This window comes from Berghia stephanieae, chromosome 12, assembly GCF_034508935.2.
Source record: "Berghia stephanieae isolate SIO BIC M18660-M18661 chromosome 12, UCSD_Bste_1.3, whole genome shotgun sequence".
NCBI classification, from domain to species: domain Eukaryota; kingdom Metazoa; phylum Mollusca; class Gastropoda; order Nudibranchia; family Aeolidiidae; genus Berghia; species Berghia stephanieae.
In genome coordinates this window covers 25,822,221-25,838,557 of record NC_088371.1, presented here as the reverse complement: position 1 = coordinate 25,838,557, position 16,337 = coordinate 25,822,221, and the positions used below count along the sequence as shown (strand labels likewise).

General features: G+C 35.6%; 1 protein-coding gene across 4 annotated transcripts; it reads left to right on the top strand.

Moving 5' to 3' along the window:
• The first annotated feature begins 5 nt into the window (after window positions 1–5).
• LOC144958353 (gamma-glutamylaminecyclotransferase C-like) lies at window positions 6–16,337 on the top strand. 4 transcript variants are annotated; one of them, XM_078890297.1, is made up of 3 exons: window positions 6–88; window positions 7,777–7,982; window positions 9,576–16,337. In XM_078890297.1, the coding sequence occupies exons 2-3, from the start codon at window positions 7,785–7,787 to the stop codon at window positions 9,888–9,890; spliced, it is 513 nt and encodes a 170-aa protein (XP_078746423.1). In that variant the 5' UTR covers window positions 6–88; window positions 7,777–7,784; the 3' UTR covers window positions 9,891–16,337. The 4 variants fall into 4 exon arrangements, with proteins under 4 accessions (XP_078746423.1, XP_078746421.1, XP_078746425.1 ...); XM_078890295.1 differs by lacking the exon at window positions 6–88 and adding an exon at window positions 334–449; XM_078890299.1 differs by lacking the exon at window positions 6–88 and adding an exon at window positions 695–1,038.

Genomic DNA, 16,337 nt, shown 5'->3' with positions numbered 1-16,337 from the left:
AAAAGCCGACCCATCGAAAAGAAGAAACAAACCCAAAACGAAAGTACCTTCGGCTCTCATGCTCACATACCGACGAGGAGATATAAAAGTAAGTATAGACATCTAGATAAAGGTAAATAGTTTAATTCAAGAAATTGGAAGGCCTCCCAACGAATTCGTTTTAAAATCGCTCATTGCTTTGATTTTAAATCTCTTTTCCTCTTACTCTTATACTTATACACTCCGACTCTTTCACTTTCCTTTTCCCTTCTCTCACCCCCCCCCCCCCCCCCCCTTCCCCCCTTTCCCCTTTCCCCCTACCCGGCCTCTACTTTTTTCTTCGATCAAGGTTCCATTTCTACTTTCCTTTTCACCATCATCATCCTGCAATCTACCTAGACTTTGCTAATTTGCTAAGGCATCGTCAAAGACTCAGAAGCTGGAAACATATGGCATGGTTAGCCGGGAAAGTAAGCTGGGTTAGAGTTAGACCTAGAGCAAATTAAATAATGAAATAATATTATCGGAGAAATAAAAAATTCAACTGATTAAAAAAAACCTCTTGCTCGGAACTCGGAACAAAAGTGAAAACAATGAATATCAATTGGGAAGAAAGAAAGAAAAGTGAGTGGGGGGGGGGGGGGGGGGGGGGGGGGGGCGGTCGCGACTGGGTCGAATCTCTGCAGCTAAAAGGAGTAAAATGAAAGCTGGCCTTCCACACTGAGCTGCCTATCCATACCGCTATCGGAATATTTTAAATTCATATATGAGCTAAACATATTTCCACCATTTTTGCTTCCTTGTTTTGGTAGTTATTTTCATCTCTGATTCGAATAAAAATATGTTGTTGGATCTAGTTTTGTGGACGTGTGATACTAAATTGTATTGTCTTGTGCGAAGCAGACAGGAAAATAACAGGTGTGGGTTTTGGGCTTTGGGGCGAACAACACCATGGCCTAGGAATTCGTCCGCGACATAAAAATTATTGCCGGTCGTCCCCAAAATTGTGGCCAGAATGAGCAAATTATAGAAACAAGAGATGATCAATAAAGTTAACAGGTAGGTTGGTAATGAAAATTTAAATGGTTGGTGGACTATGAACAGATTTGATGATTAACAACTTTCTTCCTGGTTGAAAATAAAAAGTCGAATTGCCAGTTTGACGTTTTCAGATCAAAGTAACAAAAGAAATTTCATTGATCCATTTGCTTTAAATATTTTTTTAAAAAGAGCTGGATTTGACATTTGATCACTATTTACTTTCATCTTGTGTTAAATATCACTTGATATATTAACTGTTTTGGGACACAACCACTTGTATTTTTTCCAGAATATTTGGTATTTTTCACGCCTAGTTTGGCATTTTGCATAAATTCTTTCTGCCCACTTGCTACATGCGTCTGGGGATAGTATCCTCAGACAGGTGTCTGGGGATAACAAAAATTGGTTATCCCCAGACACCTGTCTGGGGATAACAAATTTTTATTATCCCCAGACAGGCGTCTGGGAATAATGACAGCCTTACCTAAGACTAAGACAGAAAACAGAATTAGCGTAGAAGGCATTAATAGTATCTGATTGGGCAGAAGTGGGCATCGGGGTACTACAAGGTAGCGTCCTTGGCGAGTCCTGGGAGACCTTCTGAAAGCTCCTACATCCCCAGTATTCTTTTTTTTTTTTTTTTTTATAATGTTCTACTCGTAGGGGGTTTGGGAGGGGGAAAACTTTTTAAAAAAAAAAATTCTCCCCCCTCCCAAACCCCTACTAGAACATTATAAATTATACTACTTTCGAAAGGCCTCCCCTAGTCCTCTTTGTCATTTTCAGTTATGATACTAGTGTCCCATCTAGCTCATCCAAGTAGTCAATGTAACATTTCTCCCAAAAATTATATAATAATATATGGTAAAAGTATACTGATGTTAATGAACTCTCGCACGCACACACACACACACACACACACACACATTCATTTTTGGGGTTATTTCTAATGTCAGTTGCACAGTAGCTAGCTTAAAAAACAAGGAATATAGTTGTTTTCCTATTTATTATTTAGTGACTCTGTTTTTACCATATACTGGAGCGATAATTAGTGTTATGTTAGGTGTTGCTCTATTTGTATTAGAGCAATATCTAATGTTGTGTTAGGTGTCACTCTATTAGTGCAACATACACGAAAGGCACATAATTACATACATGCAAGACAAATTTTGTAATATATGCACGCATCATTCTGCAGTTGCTATGAGTGTCATATTGTGGGCTTATATATTATTAAATCAATGACAGAGTCAACAAACACGTCTTGTCTGCTTGAACATCTAAATCATAACCGTTTATTATTTCCACTTTTTAATCCACCCAATGTACTTGATTACTCTAATATGATACTATAACCTAATTATGTGACATCTCCCCTTTTAAGTTAAAAATATAATATCTTGGTCTTGATCTTGTAATTTAATCCAAATGAATTCAGCCTATTAAAAATCTGGAAAACTTTTCACACGCCCATACAGCGGCTAACGTTTCCTTCTCTATTTGCGCATATCCTCTTTCTGTAGGAGTAAGCGTTCGAGAGCAGTATGCGACTGGTCATATTTCGTCTCCATGTTTATGAAGTAGCGCTCCTCCCATTCCGTATGAGCTGCTATCGGCTGTGACAATAGTTGGTTTTAGAGGATCATAGAAAGCAAGCACTGGTGCATTCGTAATTATCGACTTGACTTTGTTAAGAGCCTCTACTTGTTGAGGTCCCCAGTACCATGTGGCAGTCTTCTTCAGTAAATCATATAAAGGTTTTAAGGTTGTCGATAAGTTTGGTAAGTGCCTTCCTAGGAAATTGATGATTCCCAGGATACTTTTAAGTTCCGATACATTCTTTGGATAACTTAATTCTTGTACTGCCCTGATTTTCTCATCATCAGGTGTCATGCCGTCTTTGTTTATTTTAAATCCTAAAAATTTTATTTCTGTCCTCTTAAATTTGCATTTTTCTTTATTTAGTTTCAGCCCTGACTTTTCAATTTCTTTAAGGACTTTGTCACAATGTAGGTGCAGGCAAAGGTACTGACCTACGTGACGATCCCAAAGCCAGAGTACGGTGGCTATTTACCCCAGGTTTGAGACATTAAAGATGGTTCCACACGACACATAAAACTAAATGCACATCGCAAGACAATTGAATTATAATTTTATAACTGTTTATTACAAATCTAAAGAAAAATAAAAGGAAAGAAAGAATAATATTCAAATTATATGTGTGACAACATATAAGAAAATATCAAAAATGATGATGATGCATGATGGTGATGATGCAAATAATAATCTACAGGTTGGAGCCCCTTATCTTACTTAATGCGCAGACATGCAATGAATGGTGAATGATGATGAAGGTGAAGATGATATTCTTGACCACATTATCGGTCTTTCTGTATTATATTATCTATAGGAGTCCAAACATGTTCACAGTTCACTTTTTCTGTCACAAGTTCTTTCAATTGTTATTTGCACTTTATTTTAAGTCCAGGTTGGAAATGTTTTTTTATTAAATTGTTTTCCCGATAAATAGAGAACCAAAATGTTTCTCAATATAATGAACAAATGTTATTGGTATCAGGTCTGGGTTTATAGCCGGGGCTTACCGACTCTATTCTGTATAGAAAGAGATACATGATTAATAAAATGATCCTATATTCACACTTAATCCTGTGCCATACTTATACATAAGTGAGACTTTTCTTAGCACATCATTTCATTCTAGAGAGATTGACGATTACTCTTAATTATCTCAAAATTAATATTTCAATATTTATTTACGACAGAGATTAAATAAGTGTAGATAACTTTTATTCTTTAATCAATCTTTACTTCTGTTATCCTTAAACTTCAAGCACGATATTAAAATATCTTAATATTTGAAATCTGAAGAAATACACAATAATAGTACACATGGAAATTCACTGCTGATGATCGTACATCATAAATCAAACTTATAGAATAAACTATCATTAAAATCACAATTAATCAATGGAAACACACCATTAATAGAGCCGTCAAATAATGAAATTTCACTGGCGGTTAATATACAAAGTTAATATTAATTTCCAAGCCAAGTGAATTTCTACAAAATGGAATGACTTTTGAGAGTCTCAGAGAGGACCTAGCATGTCTCTGCTCTGTTGAGGCTATCGTGATGGACTGACTAAAATTGGTAAAACTCTCTTCTATTTAATAAAACTTCGTCTACCCAACCCATGGTCATAGACAATAAATTAACGTAACTCAGGATCAGTCAAGACATTCTATTATTTAGTCAATTCTCAAAAGTGTCAGGTTTCCACCAAAGTCCGATAACGAACTACCCGGTTTCCGGAACTTTTAAGAAAACTTTCTTATTCAATAGTTACGGGACTAAAGAAAACTTTTTACTCTATAGTCACGGGACTAGTCTCCCTGCCACGCTATCTCTCTATCTCCCATAACGGCGCCACTCTATCCTAATGTCATTAAGGTGACTATTTAATATTCATCAACGACGTTTTTCCAACAAAAGAAAACAAACAAAAAAAACAACACTGAATACTTAAGGCGAAATAACCGGACACGCAAAGGTAACATAACAGGAAACAAGCATCATTGCTCACCTAGCACGGGCAACAAGCGGTTTGTGACAGACTTCATGCAATCTTTTGTCATGTTCCTCTTCTGTCCGTCTAAAAATAATGACATCATCAATAAAACAATCTGAGCCTCCACAGTCTTTTATAAGCTCTTTCATTTTTCTCTGAAAAATCTCACTTGCGCTGGTGATACCAAATGGTAAGACTTTGAAGTAATATCTGCCATAAGGTGTATTAAAAGTTGTTTTGCGCTCGTTTCCTCTAACGGTATTTGCCAAAATCCAGAGGCGCAATCAATGCGGCTAAAATACTTTGCTCCTGATAACTTGTGAGCAATGTCATCTACAGTACGTAGTGTAAATCTTTCTCTTTTGACTGCTTTATTTAACTTAGTCAAATCGACGCAAAGTCGAATTCGATCACTTCCAGGTTTTGGAACAACAACAATGGGTGCACACCATTCCGTTAGCTCTGTAATTTCTTCAATTTTCCCCATGCTACTCATTCTTTCTAATTCCTTTTTCACCTTTTCCAATAATGGAATTGGTATACGCCTTGGTACAGTTGTTACATGCGGCACTGCATTATCATTTAACTCAATTTTACGGGTTGTGTTTTCATTATCCCTGTGGCGGCGAAGACAGTTCTAGGAATTTGGATTTCGTTTATTCGTGTTACCAACTTAAGTCTCTCTGAATCCTCGCGGCTCAAGAGGCAATGTGGACTTTCTGTGTCAACAACAAAAATCTGAGATTATAATGGTTGGTGTTGTACGTGACAGACTGCACAAAAAATCTGATTGTTTTAATCTACCTGCGGGACTTTGCAATATATTATCAGTCTCGTGAAGTATCTTTTTCAAGTTTAAGGTCTTGAACATGTGTCTTGGCATAATTGATAAGTCTGCCCCCGTGTCAATTTTGAAGTTGACAAGCTTGGCGTTGATTGATAATTTCACACTCCACGCAAGTTCACCTCTCTCCTTGTCGCGAACTGACCCTAAGAAGTTGTCCTCTTGTATTTTGGTATCGATACATGTCGCTGCGATATCCTTTGTATTTTTACATCTTCGTGCGAAATGATTTTTCTTTTTACACTTCAAACAAATTTTTCCATAAGCCGGACAAGCTCTCGCCTGATGAACTGTTCCGCATCGTCCGCATAACATTGGCTCTCCCCTATCTCTTGTGGACGGAAAATTGTTTTTATTGTTTCTCTGAGTATTTTGATTTCTGAATACTCCTTGTCTCCTGCAATCTATCTGCGCATTCATTGGCAGTGCTTCCCGGTGCTTTTTCCGTAGGCTCATAGCCTCAACTTCTCTGGTTAGACATTCTGAGTTTTGTTGTTTAATTAATTCGTAATTAGTGGTTTCTCGAAATTTCAATGGCCTTTTCAAGGGTTAAGTCTTCTTTCAATTGAAGCTTTTCACATAGATGTTTATCTTGAATTCCTATGACCAATCTGTCTCTTATTTGCGTGTTTCTGTCATTGAAGTTACAGTGTTCTGATAATTCATACAGCGACCTAACAAATTCTTCAATGGATTCGTTGTCCTGTTGATTTCTCTTGTGGAATTTAGCTCTTTCAAAAATAACATTTATCTTTGGGATGAAATATTCCTCAAATTTAGCATGAACGACATCGTAGTCATCCTTCTCCTCTTCGTTTTCAAATGTAAAAGACTTGAAAATCTTTTCTGCCTCTTGTCCCATTGCGTAGATCAAGGGACTTGTATTATCCCCTCATCTTTATTTAATTTCGTTGCTAGTCGAAATCTAGAAAAACGCTCTTTCCAATCCTGCCATGCAGGCTTTTGAAAATTAAGTTCATTTGGCTGGTTAAACTTAGGCATCCTTTAAATAGTTGAGTGACCTATTTAACCTCTTATGAAGCTGGGATGGGTATGACAAATAATGAATTAAAAAATATATATTTATCTAATACAAATTACTTAACTGTATAAATATTCCTCTAATGAATGGTAATCCATTTGGGAATAACGTTCACTTCTGACACCATGTCATATTTTGGGCTTATATATTATTAACTCAATGACAGAGTCAACAAACACGTCTTGTCTCCTTGAACATCTAAATCATAACCGTTTATTATTTCCACTTTTTAATCCACCCAATGTACTCGATTACTATAATATGATACTATAACCTAATTATGTGACAATGAGAGTTCATCAGGCTGCCACCGACTGAGGGGGCAATAACCTCGCAGTTCTAAGCAGTTCTATATATTTTAAAAATGAAAAATAATATGCATCAGGATTAAGCAAATATTCATGTAAAGCAGAGCAAAATATGCAAAAATATACAAATTACTCATTCTAAGATTGCACCCAAAAAAAAAAAGGGAAAGCATGCATGTTCAACTGAAGAGTAGTAGAAATGGTAGGATTGATGATGATGATGTGGTGGTGTCGGGTGCAGTAGTCTTGGGAGGAATGATGATGTAATGATGTAATGGTTGTTGTAGTAGTGGTGGTGGTAATGGTCTTGTCGTGGTGGTGATTGTATTAGTGGCTGGAGTTGATTATGATGTTGTGGTTCTTTAAGTTTAGTGAATTCTTCTTTATATGCAAATACGCAAAGAAAAGATGATGGAAGGCAAAATATTTGGCTTCATGATTGTGTTTTCTAGAGGACCGGGATGACTGATCATCAAAATCAACTTATGCCTTACCCTTTATGTAAGCAGTGCTGTCAGATTAGCCAATTCCGATTTCGAAAGTGGCTACATGAAACTTCACATGGCTAAACACTACTGAAACTATGACTCCCTTGAAAATTGCATCCGATTTGATGAACAAAAAATCGAATAAACATTGAAAAAATTTGTAATTAAAAAAACCCCCCAATAAAACAATTAACAATAGATACACAATTCTTTGTGGCCATTTTGGCCGAATTAGCTATGTACATAGCCATCTGGCAGTTGTTTGCTATTTCATGCAATTGCCGCTTTCCATGCTTTTAATAATGTGTTAGGGACTCAGCTTTCTGATTCAGATTGGCTTGGTGAATTATTATTTTAAAATATTTTTCGCTTTTCGTTTATTAGTTTTATTTACCCTATTAATTAATTCATTATTTTGTTTTTTGATTGGTCGAATGGTTGATTGATTGATTCATTTGTTTATTTATTGATCATTTATTTGCAGTCATCAAAATGTCTGGAAATTCATTCCACCTTGTATTCACATATGGAACTTTGAAGCGAGGAGAACCGAATCATCAAGAGATGCTTAATAAAGACAAAGGAACTGCAGAGTTCCTGGGATGTGGGGAAACAAAGGATAAATACCCATTGGTGGTGGCCACTCGTTTCAATGTTCCGTTCATGATGAAAGTCGAGGGACTGGGACAGGTGAGTTTTGTTTAAGGAAATTACGTTGTCACTTTCATTACTTTTGCTCTGTCACAGATGCCTATCATCGTCATAGCTAGTCACTCCAATACCGAACCCACTCTATAGCATCTGGGGAGCAGACTCTTAGGTCATGGTCAGTGCAGCCGGGCCCGACCTGACATTCTCTACGGATGTGTTTCATCGTCTACTCTGGGCATCCACATGTACACAAGCTAGTCTCGGCCAGCTCCCACTTTTTCATGCTTCCAGCTGTTCTCCCGAGTTTTGCCCGTGCTCTTTGTAGTGTTACACGCACAATACCAACAGATGCCTATGTGAGTATCTGATGAAATCGCAACTAAATAATATTTAAATTTTGTCATAGTGATTCCTTAGTGGTCAGACCAAAGCTGCATTCAAATGAAGTCAGAAGTCCACACCTAAAGCCAGGGTGTCCAGCAAGGTCGTAGTCGTAAATTTGACCTCTTGGTCGTAAAGGTAAATGGCCGTAAATTTGCATCCATGCTCGTAAAAAAAGTCGTCAATTGAAGATTCAATGAATTGAAATTTTGAAAAGTTTAATGGAGAATTAAATCTGGCAGCACAAAATATTCCAAAAGTTAAAAATGACGAGGCTTCATCTCAGACATACAGTCTGACCATTGTAATGCTCCTTAGTGGTCATTTTGCTTCCCCACTGATGTTGGGAGAATCCTCTGATCCAGTCTCTGGGGTGATCTGACCCCACATGAACTCACCACAATATTAGACCATTGCTAATATCAACATGGACCTCCCCCCCCACATGCACACAATACCCCCCCCCCCCCCCCCCCCAGTGACAGTGGAGTGAGTATTTTTTTTTCTTCTGATGGATACGGAGCAATGATTCATCACGTGTGTACATTTGTAAAAAATTCAATGACAGGTCGACACAATGTCATATGGAAGACTTACAATCTGTGATCACTGAATTCGTTGAGATTTCTTATTTAACGGTGGGCTGGACCAACAAAGTTGTTTACATGTTATTGCGACATTTGAAGGTATTGAACGGTGGGCTGGGCCGATAAAATTGTTTACATTATTTTGTGACACTAGGGCGAGCCTGGCGTACACTGGGGAAAAGCACTTTTTAATTCTGCTCAAATACAGATCAATCAGAACAACCAACTCCTCAAACATTTTAAATCTTAATCTTGCTTAAGAGATTTTTGAAAGGTATTGGATGTTATCTTAGTTTATCAATACAGTGAAATCCTGATATCAGAGTTGAGTTTTAGAGTGTTGACTATATGCAGATTCCACTGTATCATTTATCCCAAAGTTTGTTCTTTTTAAGAATTTTGGTCGAAATGCAAATAATATGTTTTGCCAGTGTACTACACCTATGATATTTACTAACAGTGCTGATAAAATAATAAAAACTAAACCTTTAGAAACGCCCATTGACATTATCCATTACTCTACTCATCTTGCAAAATCCCCCATTTTGCATATAATGCATAACAGTCCACTTGCCCTTCAATTTTGCCAATAATATAGCTTGATGAATCCAAGGAAATGTTAAATATTTATAATTATTATTAAAAATATTATTTTTCCTCCCAGAGAGTCCGAGGTGAGCTGTACAGTGTCGACGATAAGATGCTAGAATATCTGGATAGATTTGAATATCATCCACGCCTTTATCTACGACAGGAAGTCGCCATCGCCTTGACAGAGGACAAAGACGGCCATGAGATCTTGCCAGCCCAATCCAAGAATTGCTGGACCTACTTCCTGTCAAAAACAAAAGACGACTGGCACCAGCTGAAGTATTTGTCAGACTATAAGTCACAATCGGGAGAGTTTCCTCCATATGTTGTAAGGACAGAAAGGGATACTGAAATTAAGATCTGCGATTTGGTATTTCCACCCTCTTAATGTTGGTAGTTGTTCATTGTGACTCAACGACCAGAAACAGTATCATGTTGGACTGCTGGACGGGGTTCACGACCTCCCATAGTGGGCAGGGAGGTACTTGCTGTGTCTTCTATCCCCCTATATCTGTTTTCCAATTGCTTTCTGTCTTTGTCTTGGAATGAGATTACTTAGTTTTGTTCTGACTCTGGCCGGAGTCCTTGGCTGGGAGGGAAACAGTCGAATGTATAGTTACAGTTTTGGGAGATGATATTTTTTTCCTTGTAAATTATCTCTCTGTTATGTACTGTTTTTATTTTTATTTTTAACATATGATTTATAAACATTTGAGTGTATTCCTCTTAGTGGGATCTTGTGCTGGTTTATGGGTGAAGAAATTATAGGCGATCTTAAACTAAGTACACTGATAGTGTGCTCTTGGAATCTACTTCTGTTCCCTATTTGAACCAATTCCCCTTTGTCTTACTTTTTCCTCAACTCCTTTTAATTGTACATCTAGATTGTTTTTACTATCCAATTTTCTTCATTTTTACTGCGCTGATATGACCTAAATGTGTTGGAAGCGCCGTAAAACCCTTAAAAACAAACAAAATGTTGGACTGATTATGATGTTAAAAATTTTGAGAATCTGCAAATATGAGACTTGGGTTACGTTTATATGTTTTATCGAGGGCACGAGATATGGTTTATACAAGGGATAGAAACCAAAATTTCACATTTCTTATCATTTTAATTGTATTATAAGTTTTTGACATCTGGCCCATACTGTCATAATAAATGCTTTTTTTTTATCGGAGAAACAGATGAATGGGAACAGAATTTAGGCTATATAATTTCTACTGCTTAATCAGAATGCATCTGTGTTAATCTGAACAATTTCAGACATTCAAAAAATTTTAAGATTTTTTTTTTTCTGTCCAAGAAATCATAAATATAAATATTCTTATTGATATTGACAATAATGGAACCATTCTGCGTCTTCAATTAAAACAAATAAGTCTGTTATTTAAAAATGTCATCAAACTTCTCGCTACCCATTCCCTTTTATATGCTAGTTTGTTATACTTTCCCCTTTTACCTTGTTGGGGAACAAGAAATAATTAATGAGAGCTAGGATACAGATACAATAGTTGATTTTTTTTTTTTTAATGCTTCGTTGATTAAAATTTGTATAATATGTTTACCTTATGGTTAGGCTATCCAGGATTTATAATCCTACACTTTTTTAGTCAAACAGCTTGTGCTTATTGCTCTTGGTCCTTGATGGGAACAAAGGCTGTAGTGCTTACCTGTCAATTGTACAGGTTTTTCTACAATCTGTCACTTGTACAAGTTTAATCCATACACATACAGAATTTTTGAAAGCCAAAATTAGTCATATTCGGATTTTTTTCTACAATCTGTCACTTGTGCAAGTTTAATCTGTACATATACAGAGTTTTTGGAAGCCAAAATTGGTCGTGCTTAGATTTTTTTTCTCTACAACCTGTCACTTGTACAAATTTAATCTGTATACATACAGAATTTTTGGAAGTCAAAATTAGTCGGATTCTAGTTTTTTTCTACAACCTAGTAGTCTAGTATTATTATGCTGGGGTAACCCAGATGCAGAAAACTATCAGAAATATTAGACTAATTATTTGCTCTTGAAGATATTATGATCTTTCTCTACAACAAAACAAGTAAATATAACCCAAGTTCCATGATTCTGGCTATATATTTAATTATCGGCATGCGGGTGGTTAGATGGGAGCATCACCCTTGAATCATATACCTATGATGTTCACATGGGTGTACGATCCGATAGTGATGTCGTTTCTTTTTCTCTTTACTAGCCTATCCTGCTTCTTTGGTTTGTGATTGTATTTTTGACAGGGGATATTTTTTTTCTGTAAATCTTCTGCCTGTTTGTTCTTGGTTATTTATAATTTAGCTTATGATATCTTTAGGTTATGATTTTGATTTACATTTGTACTATTTTTGTTATATTGCTTGTTTTTTTGTTTCAGCGGTCTCTCATATAACCTCAATTGTGTTGGAAGAGACCTAAAGCAACAAACAAACAAACAAAAATTATCGGCATCTGATACACGCAGAAAGAATACCGTTTAGAGGTATTGAGTCACATTTGTGATAATATGCTTTAATTAAGTTATATTTTTCATTTATGGAGATGACTTACTTCCAAAAAAAAAAAAAAGATCTGAACAAGTTATGTTAAGTGTATGAAAGGTGCCAGACAAAGCAAGAAAGAAAAATACAAGAAAAAAATCCATCCCAAAAAATCAGTCAACCTCAACTGGGGATCAAACCTCAGACTTTCTGATTACCGGTCAGATGAAGCTACCATTACACCACAGTGGCTCCTGATAGTTGGGACAATTTTAATACCTCTATTCTTCACCAGGGTACGCATCTTACGCTGTGAACCCTTGCTTGCATCAAACAACACATACATTGAATACAAGAGGACGAGAATGAAGACATTTGAGTTGCTTCATTAAAAAAAAAAAATCAAATTAAGAAATTAAGGACCTTTCAAAACCTACTAAGCAACTCTGAGGTATAAAAGAAGATCAAATTCCCTTCCAATATTGATTTACTGGTCACCTCGGAATCACCAGGGAAAAGCTGACATTATACAACACTCACAGTCACAGTATTGTTCTAGAAGACAAACAGGAGAGACATTTTCTTCTTTCTTCACTAAATAAACGACCAGAAAAATAGCAATTTTCTCTGAATGGTATATAAGAGATTAGGAGACTTAACAGTTATTGAAAGCATAGTTTGTGTGTGTGACTGTTGTATGTGTCTGTTTTGCATGGTGTGGGTGTGTTTATGGTTTGTTAAGTATATTGTAAAGTGCATTTAGTGCTACAGAAGAATACTTTATTACTATTATTTATTATTATTATCTCCTCTAATACATATTCGGATTATTTTTAATGAGCACACTCTTCCGGATAAAGTGCCTATATATATATTTATTTTTTGTGAAGAAAGGTAAATTATCAAAACTGTTAAAATTATATATTTTTTTAAATGGCTGTGATTGAATATTATCTATTTGATTATGTATCCTTTCCAAATTTGATATTTAAATATGTGCATTTAGTTCATATTTTATGACCTTGATTTGAGTTTCGGAATGAGGGCACGCCGTCATATTGAAGAAGTTTCTTTGACTTCAAAAAAAATTTTAAAAAGAAGAAAAATTCCTTATTCTGATTAATTTGGCTTTAACCCTACAGCTGTCTAGGGCCGATTTTAAGTCACCTCAATGTACTGTATGATCTGTCCATCGTTCTCAGCAAGAGATTAGTAACTGTGTTGAGACAAACCTCTAGAGAAGATAGAGATAGCATCTCAGGTGCTAATCTTTTGCCTCATGAAATGGAAGCAACTCGTCAAATTCTGACAACTGGGTGCGGATCCTGACCTCCCAAAGCGGACAGGGAGGTCCATACTGTGTCTTATATCCCCTTGTATCCGTTTTCCAACATGCTTTCTGTCTTTGTCTTGAAATGAGGTTACTTGATTTTGTCCTGGCCCTGGTTGGAGTCTTGGCTGGGAGGGAAACAGTCAAATGCATAGTTATTGTTTTGGGAGATGATATTTTTTTCCTTGTAAATCATCTCTCTGTTATGTATTATTATTTTTGTTATTTTTAGTGTATAATGTAAGCATTTGAGTATTCCTCTCTGTTGGTTTTGTGCTTGTGTCCGGATGAGACTTATAGGTGATCTCAAACTAAGTATATGCTCTTGGAATCTACATCTGATCCCTATTTGTTCCCAGTTCCCCTTTGTCTTACCTTTTCTTGGGTGCTTTAATTGTAATTCTAGAACTTTTTACTATCCATTTTCTTCCTTTATACTGGCGCTGATATGTCCTAAATGTGTTGCAAGCGCCGTAAAACCCTTAAAAACAAACAAACAAACAACTTGATTTCTGTCTTTGTCTTGGAATGAGATTACTTGGTTTTGTCCTGGCCCTGGCCGGATATCCTAGCTGAGAGGGAAACAGTCAAATGTATATAGTTAGTTTTGGGAGAATTTTTTTTCCTTGTAAATCATCTCTCTGTTATCCACTGTAATATGTATTGTTTATTTATTAAATATGATTTGTAAACATTTGAGAGTATTCCTCTTAGTGGGGACCTTTGCTTGTCTCTGGATGAGACTTTTAGTGATCTCAAACTAAGTACTTTGAACCTGTGCTCTTGGAATCTACTCCTGTTTCTTATTTGAACCAATTCCCCTTTGTCTTACCTTTTCTTAGGTGCTTTAACTGTAATTCTAGAACTTTTTACTATCCCATTTTCTTCCTTTTTATTGGCGCTGATATGACCTCCATGTGTTGCAAGCGTAGTAAAACCCTTAAAAATAAAGAAAATATAAATAAATAAATTCTGACAAAAGTTTGGTCTTCAAAAAAAAATAATTTTTTTTTGGAGTGGAATCGGCTCTGAAACCTCTAGGGTTAAACTCAATTTTCTTCGTCTAGTTACAGTTTATTCTGACATGATACCAGAATGACACACAATGCTTTACATATCTTATCGGGTTTGTTGGTTTGTTTTTTAAATATTGTGGTCAGGATTGCTTGGGTTTGTCCTGGCCCTAGCGGGAGTCCTTGTCTGAGAGGGAAATAGTCAATTGTATAGTGTTTGTTTTGGGAGATGATATTTTTTCCCCTTGTAAATCATCTCTTTGTTATTACTGTTACATTTTATTTGTTTTGAATGTATATAATGGTTTATAAACATTTGAGTGTATTCCTGTAAGTGGGATCCTATGCTGGTGTCTGGATGAGATTTTTAGGTGATCTCAAACTAAGTAAGCACTGATAGAGTACTCTTGGAATCTTCATCCATTCCTATTTGAACCAATTCACTTTTGCCTTATTGTTTCTCGTTTGGTTTTAATTGTAATTCTATAATTTTTTGACTATCCCATTATTTATCTTTTTACAGGAATGACCTGAATTTGTCTCAAGCGTAGAAAAACCCTTAACTCTCTCCTCACGACCATTTTCCGGATTTTCCCAGAAACCTCATACTCCAACTCAAAATGAATATCTACACGATATAGGTACATAATTTTGTTTCTCAAAACATTATTTAAAAGACAGCATTAAGTTCTCATAACTATAGAAAAATATGTCTTCAAATTTTGTAATGTGTAAAAATAATCTGAAAGAGCAAAATGTTGGCTGTATCGTAACGGATGTGCCGATTTTCTTATAGTTGGTGAGGAGACAATTAACCCTCTTCTTACCACCTACAGTAAAATTGTCACATTTGTTACGACACAATATACATTTTTTCCTTTTTCAGATTTATTTTGTACATCACAAACTTTGAAGAATGATCTTTGTTGTTTAATCAATAAGAACATAAAGTTGTTTTATAGAGAGCTTGTTTGAGTTTAAAAAATCATTTTTGTTCTGCTTGGTAAGCGTGACATTTTGGAAACATATTGAAAATGATTGGTTAGGAGAGAGTTAAAGACAAACAAAACAAACGTTTCTTCACAATTTATATTTATAACCAGAATGACATACCTGTGATTGGCTTCCGTTTTTAAAAAAATCATAACTTTTTCTTGTTGTTGGATTTACACACTGCTGATTCTTTTTTTCTTTTTTTTATTGTTTGTTTGTTTAGAAAAAATTAATTTTGTGATTACAAAGTGCTCTTATTATGTACTGTTATGAAGCTTTCTAACCATACATTTGTGACCCCTCGTCTAAAAACGCTATTATGTCGGGATGGACCAGATACTAAAAAGTCAAATTATAATCAAGCTGTTCAAAAATATGAAACGTTGGTATTTAGCACAGTAAAATATGATATTCCCCTTCTCCTCTATAAAGCATATAAACTCAACGTAAGCATGCTATTTCTGGCTACAAATTCCATTTTTAGCATCTTAATCATCCCGACTTAATACCGTTTTGTGGTGAGGGGTCACATTTAAGAGCATTTGAATATTTTTTATTCAAATTGTGCTATGGGTGGAGAGTTGAATATAATATGCTAATGTGTCTTGCAATCGATAAAAGCATTCAACACAAATCATCCCATTTTTCATCTTACTTAAATTCACCTGAAAAAATTTGACCTTTTGGGTGTCATCACATTTTTGTTCACTTTCATATTTTGTTATGTAAATGTCCAGGTTTTTATAAAAATTTGTTACATTAAAAATAAAAAAAAGAATTTATCTAAGTGTTTCACTTTTAATGACTATCCAGCTTATTTATATTCTCAATTCTGGAACTTTCTCGAAGTCCCAAGTTTGAGAGTTTTTGATAAGATGAGGGTCATTTTAAATCAATAGCTATTCGAAGGACGAGCTTTCTGATCAAAAGAAACTTAAATGCTAGAAATGGAGATGTTTGGATTTGAGAGACTTGTATTTGAATATAAAGACTATAATATTA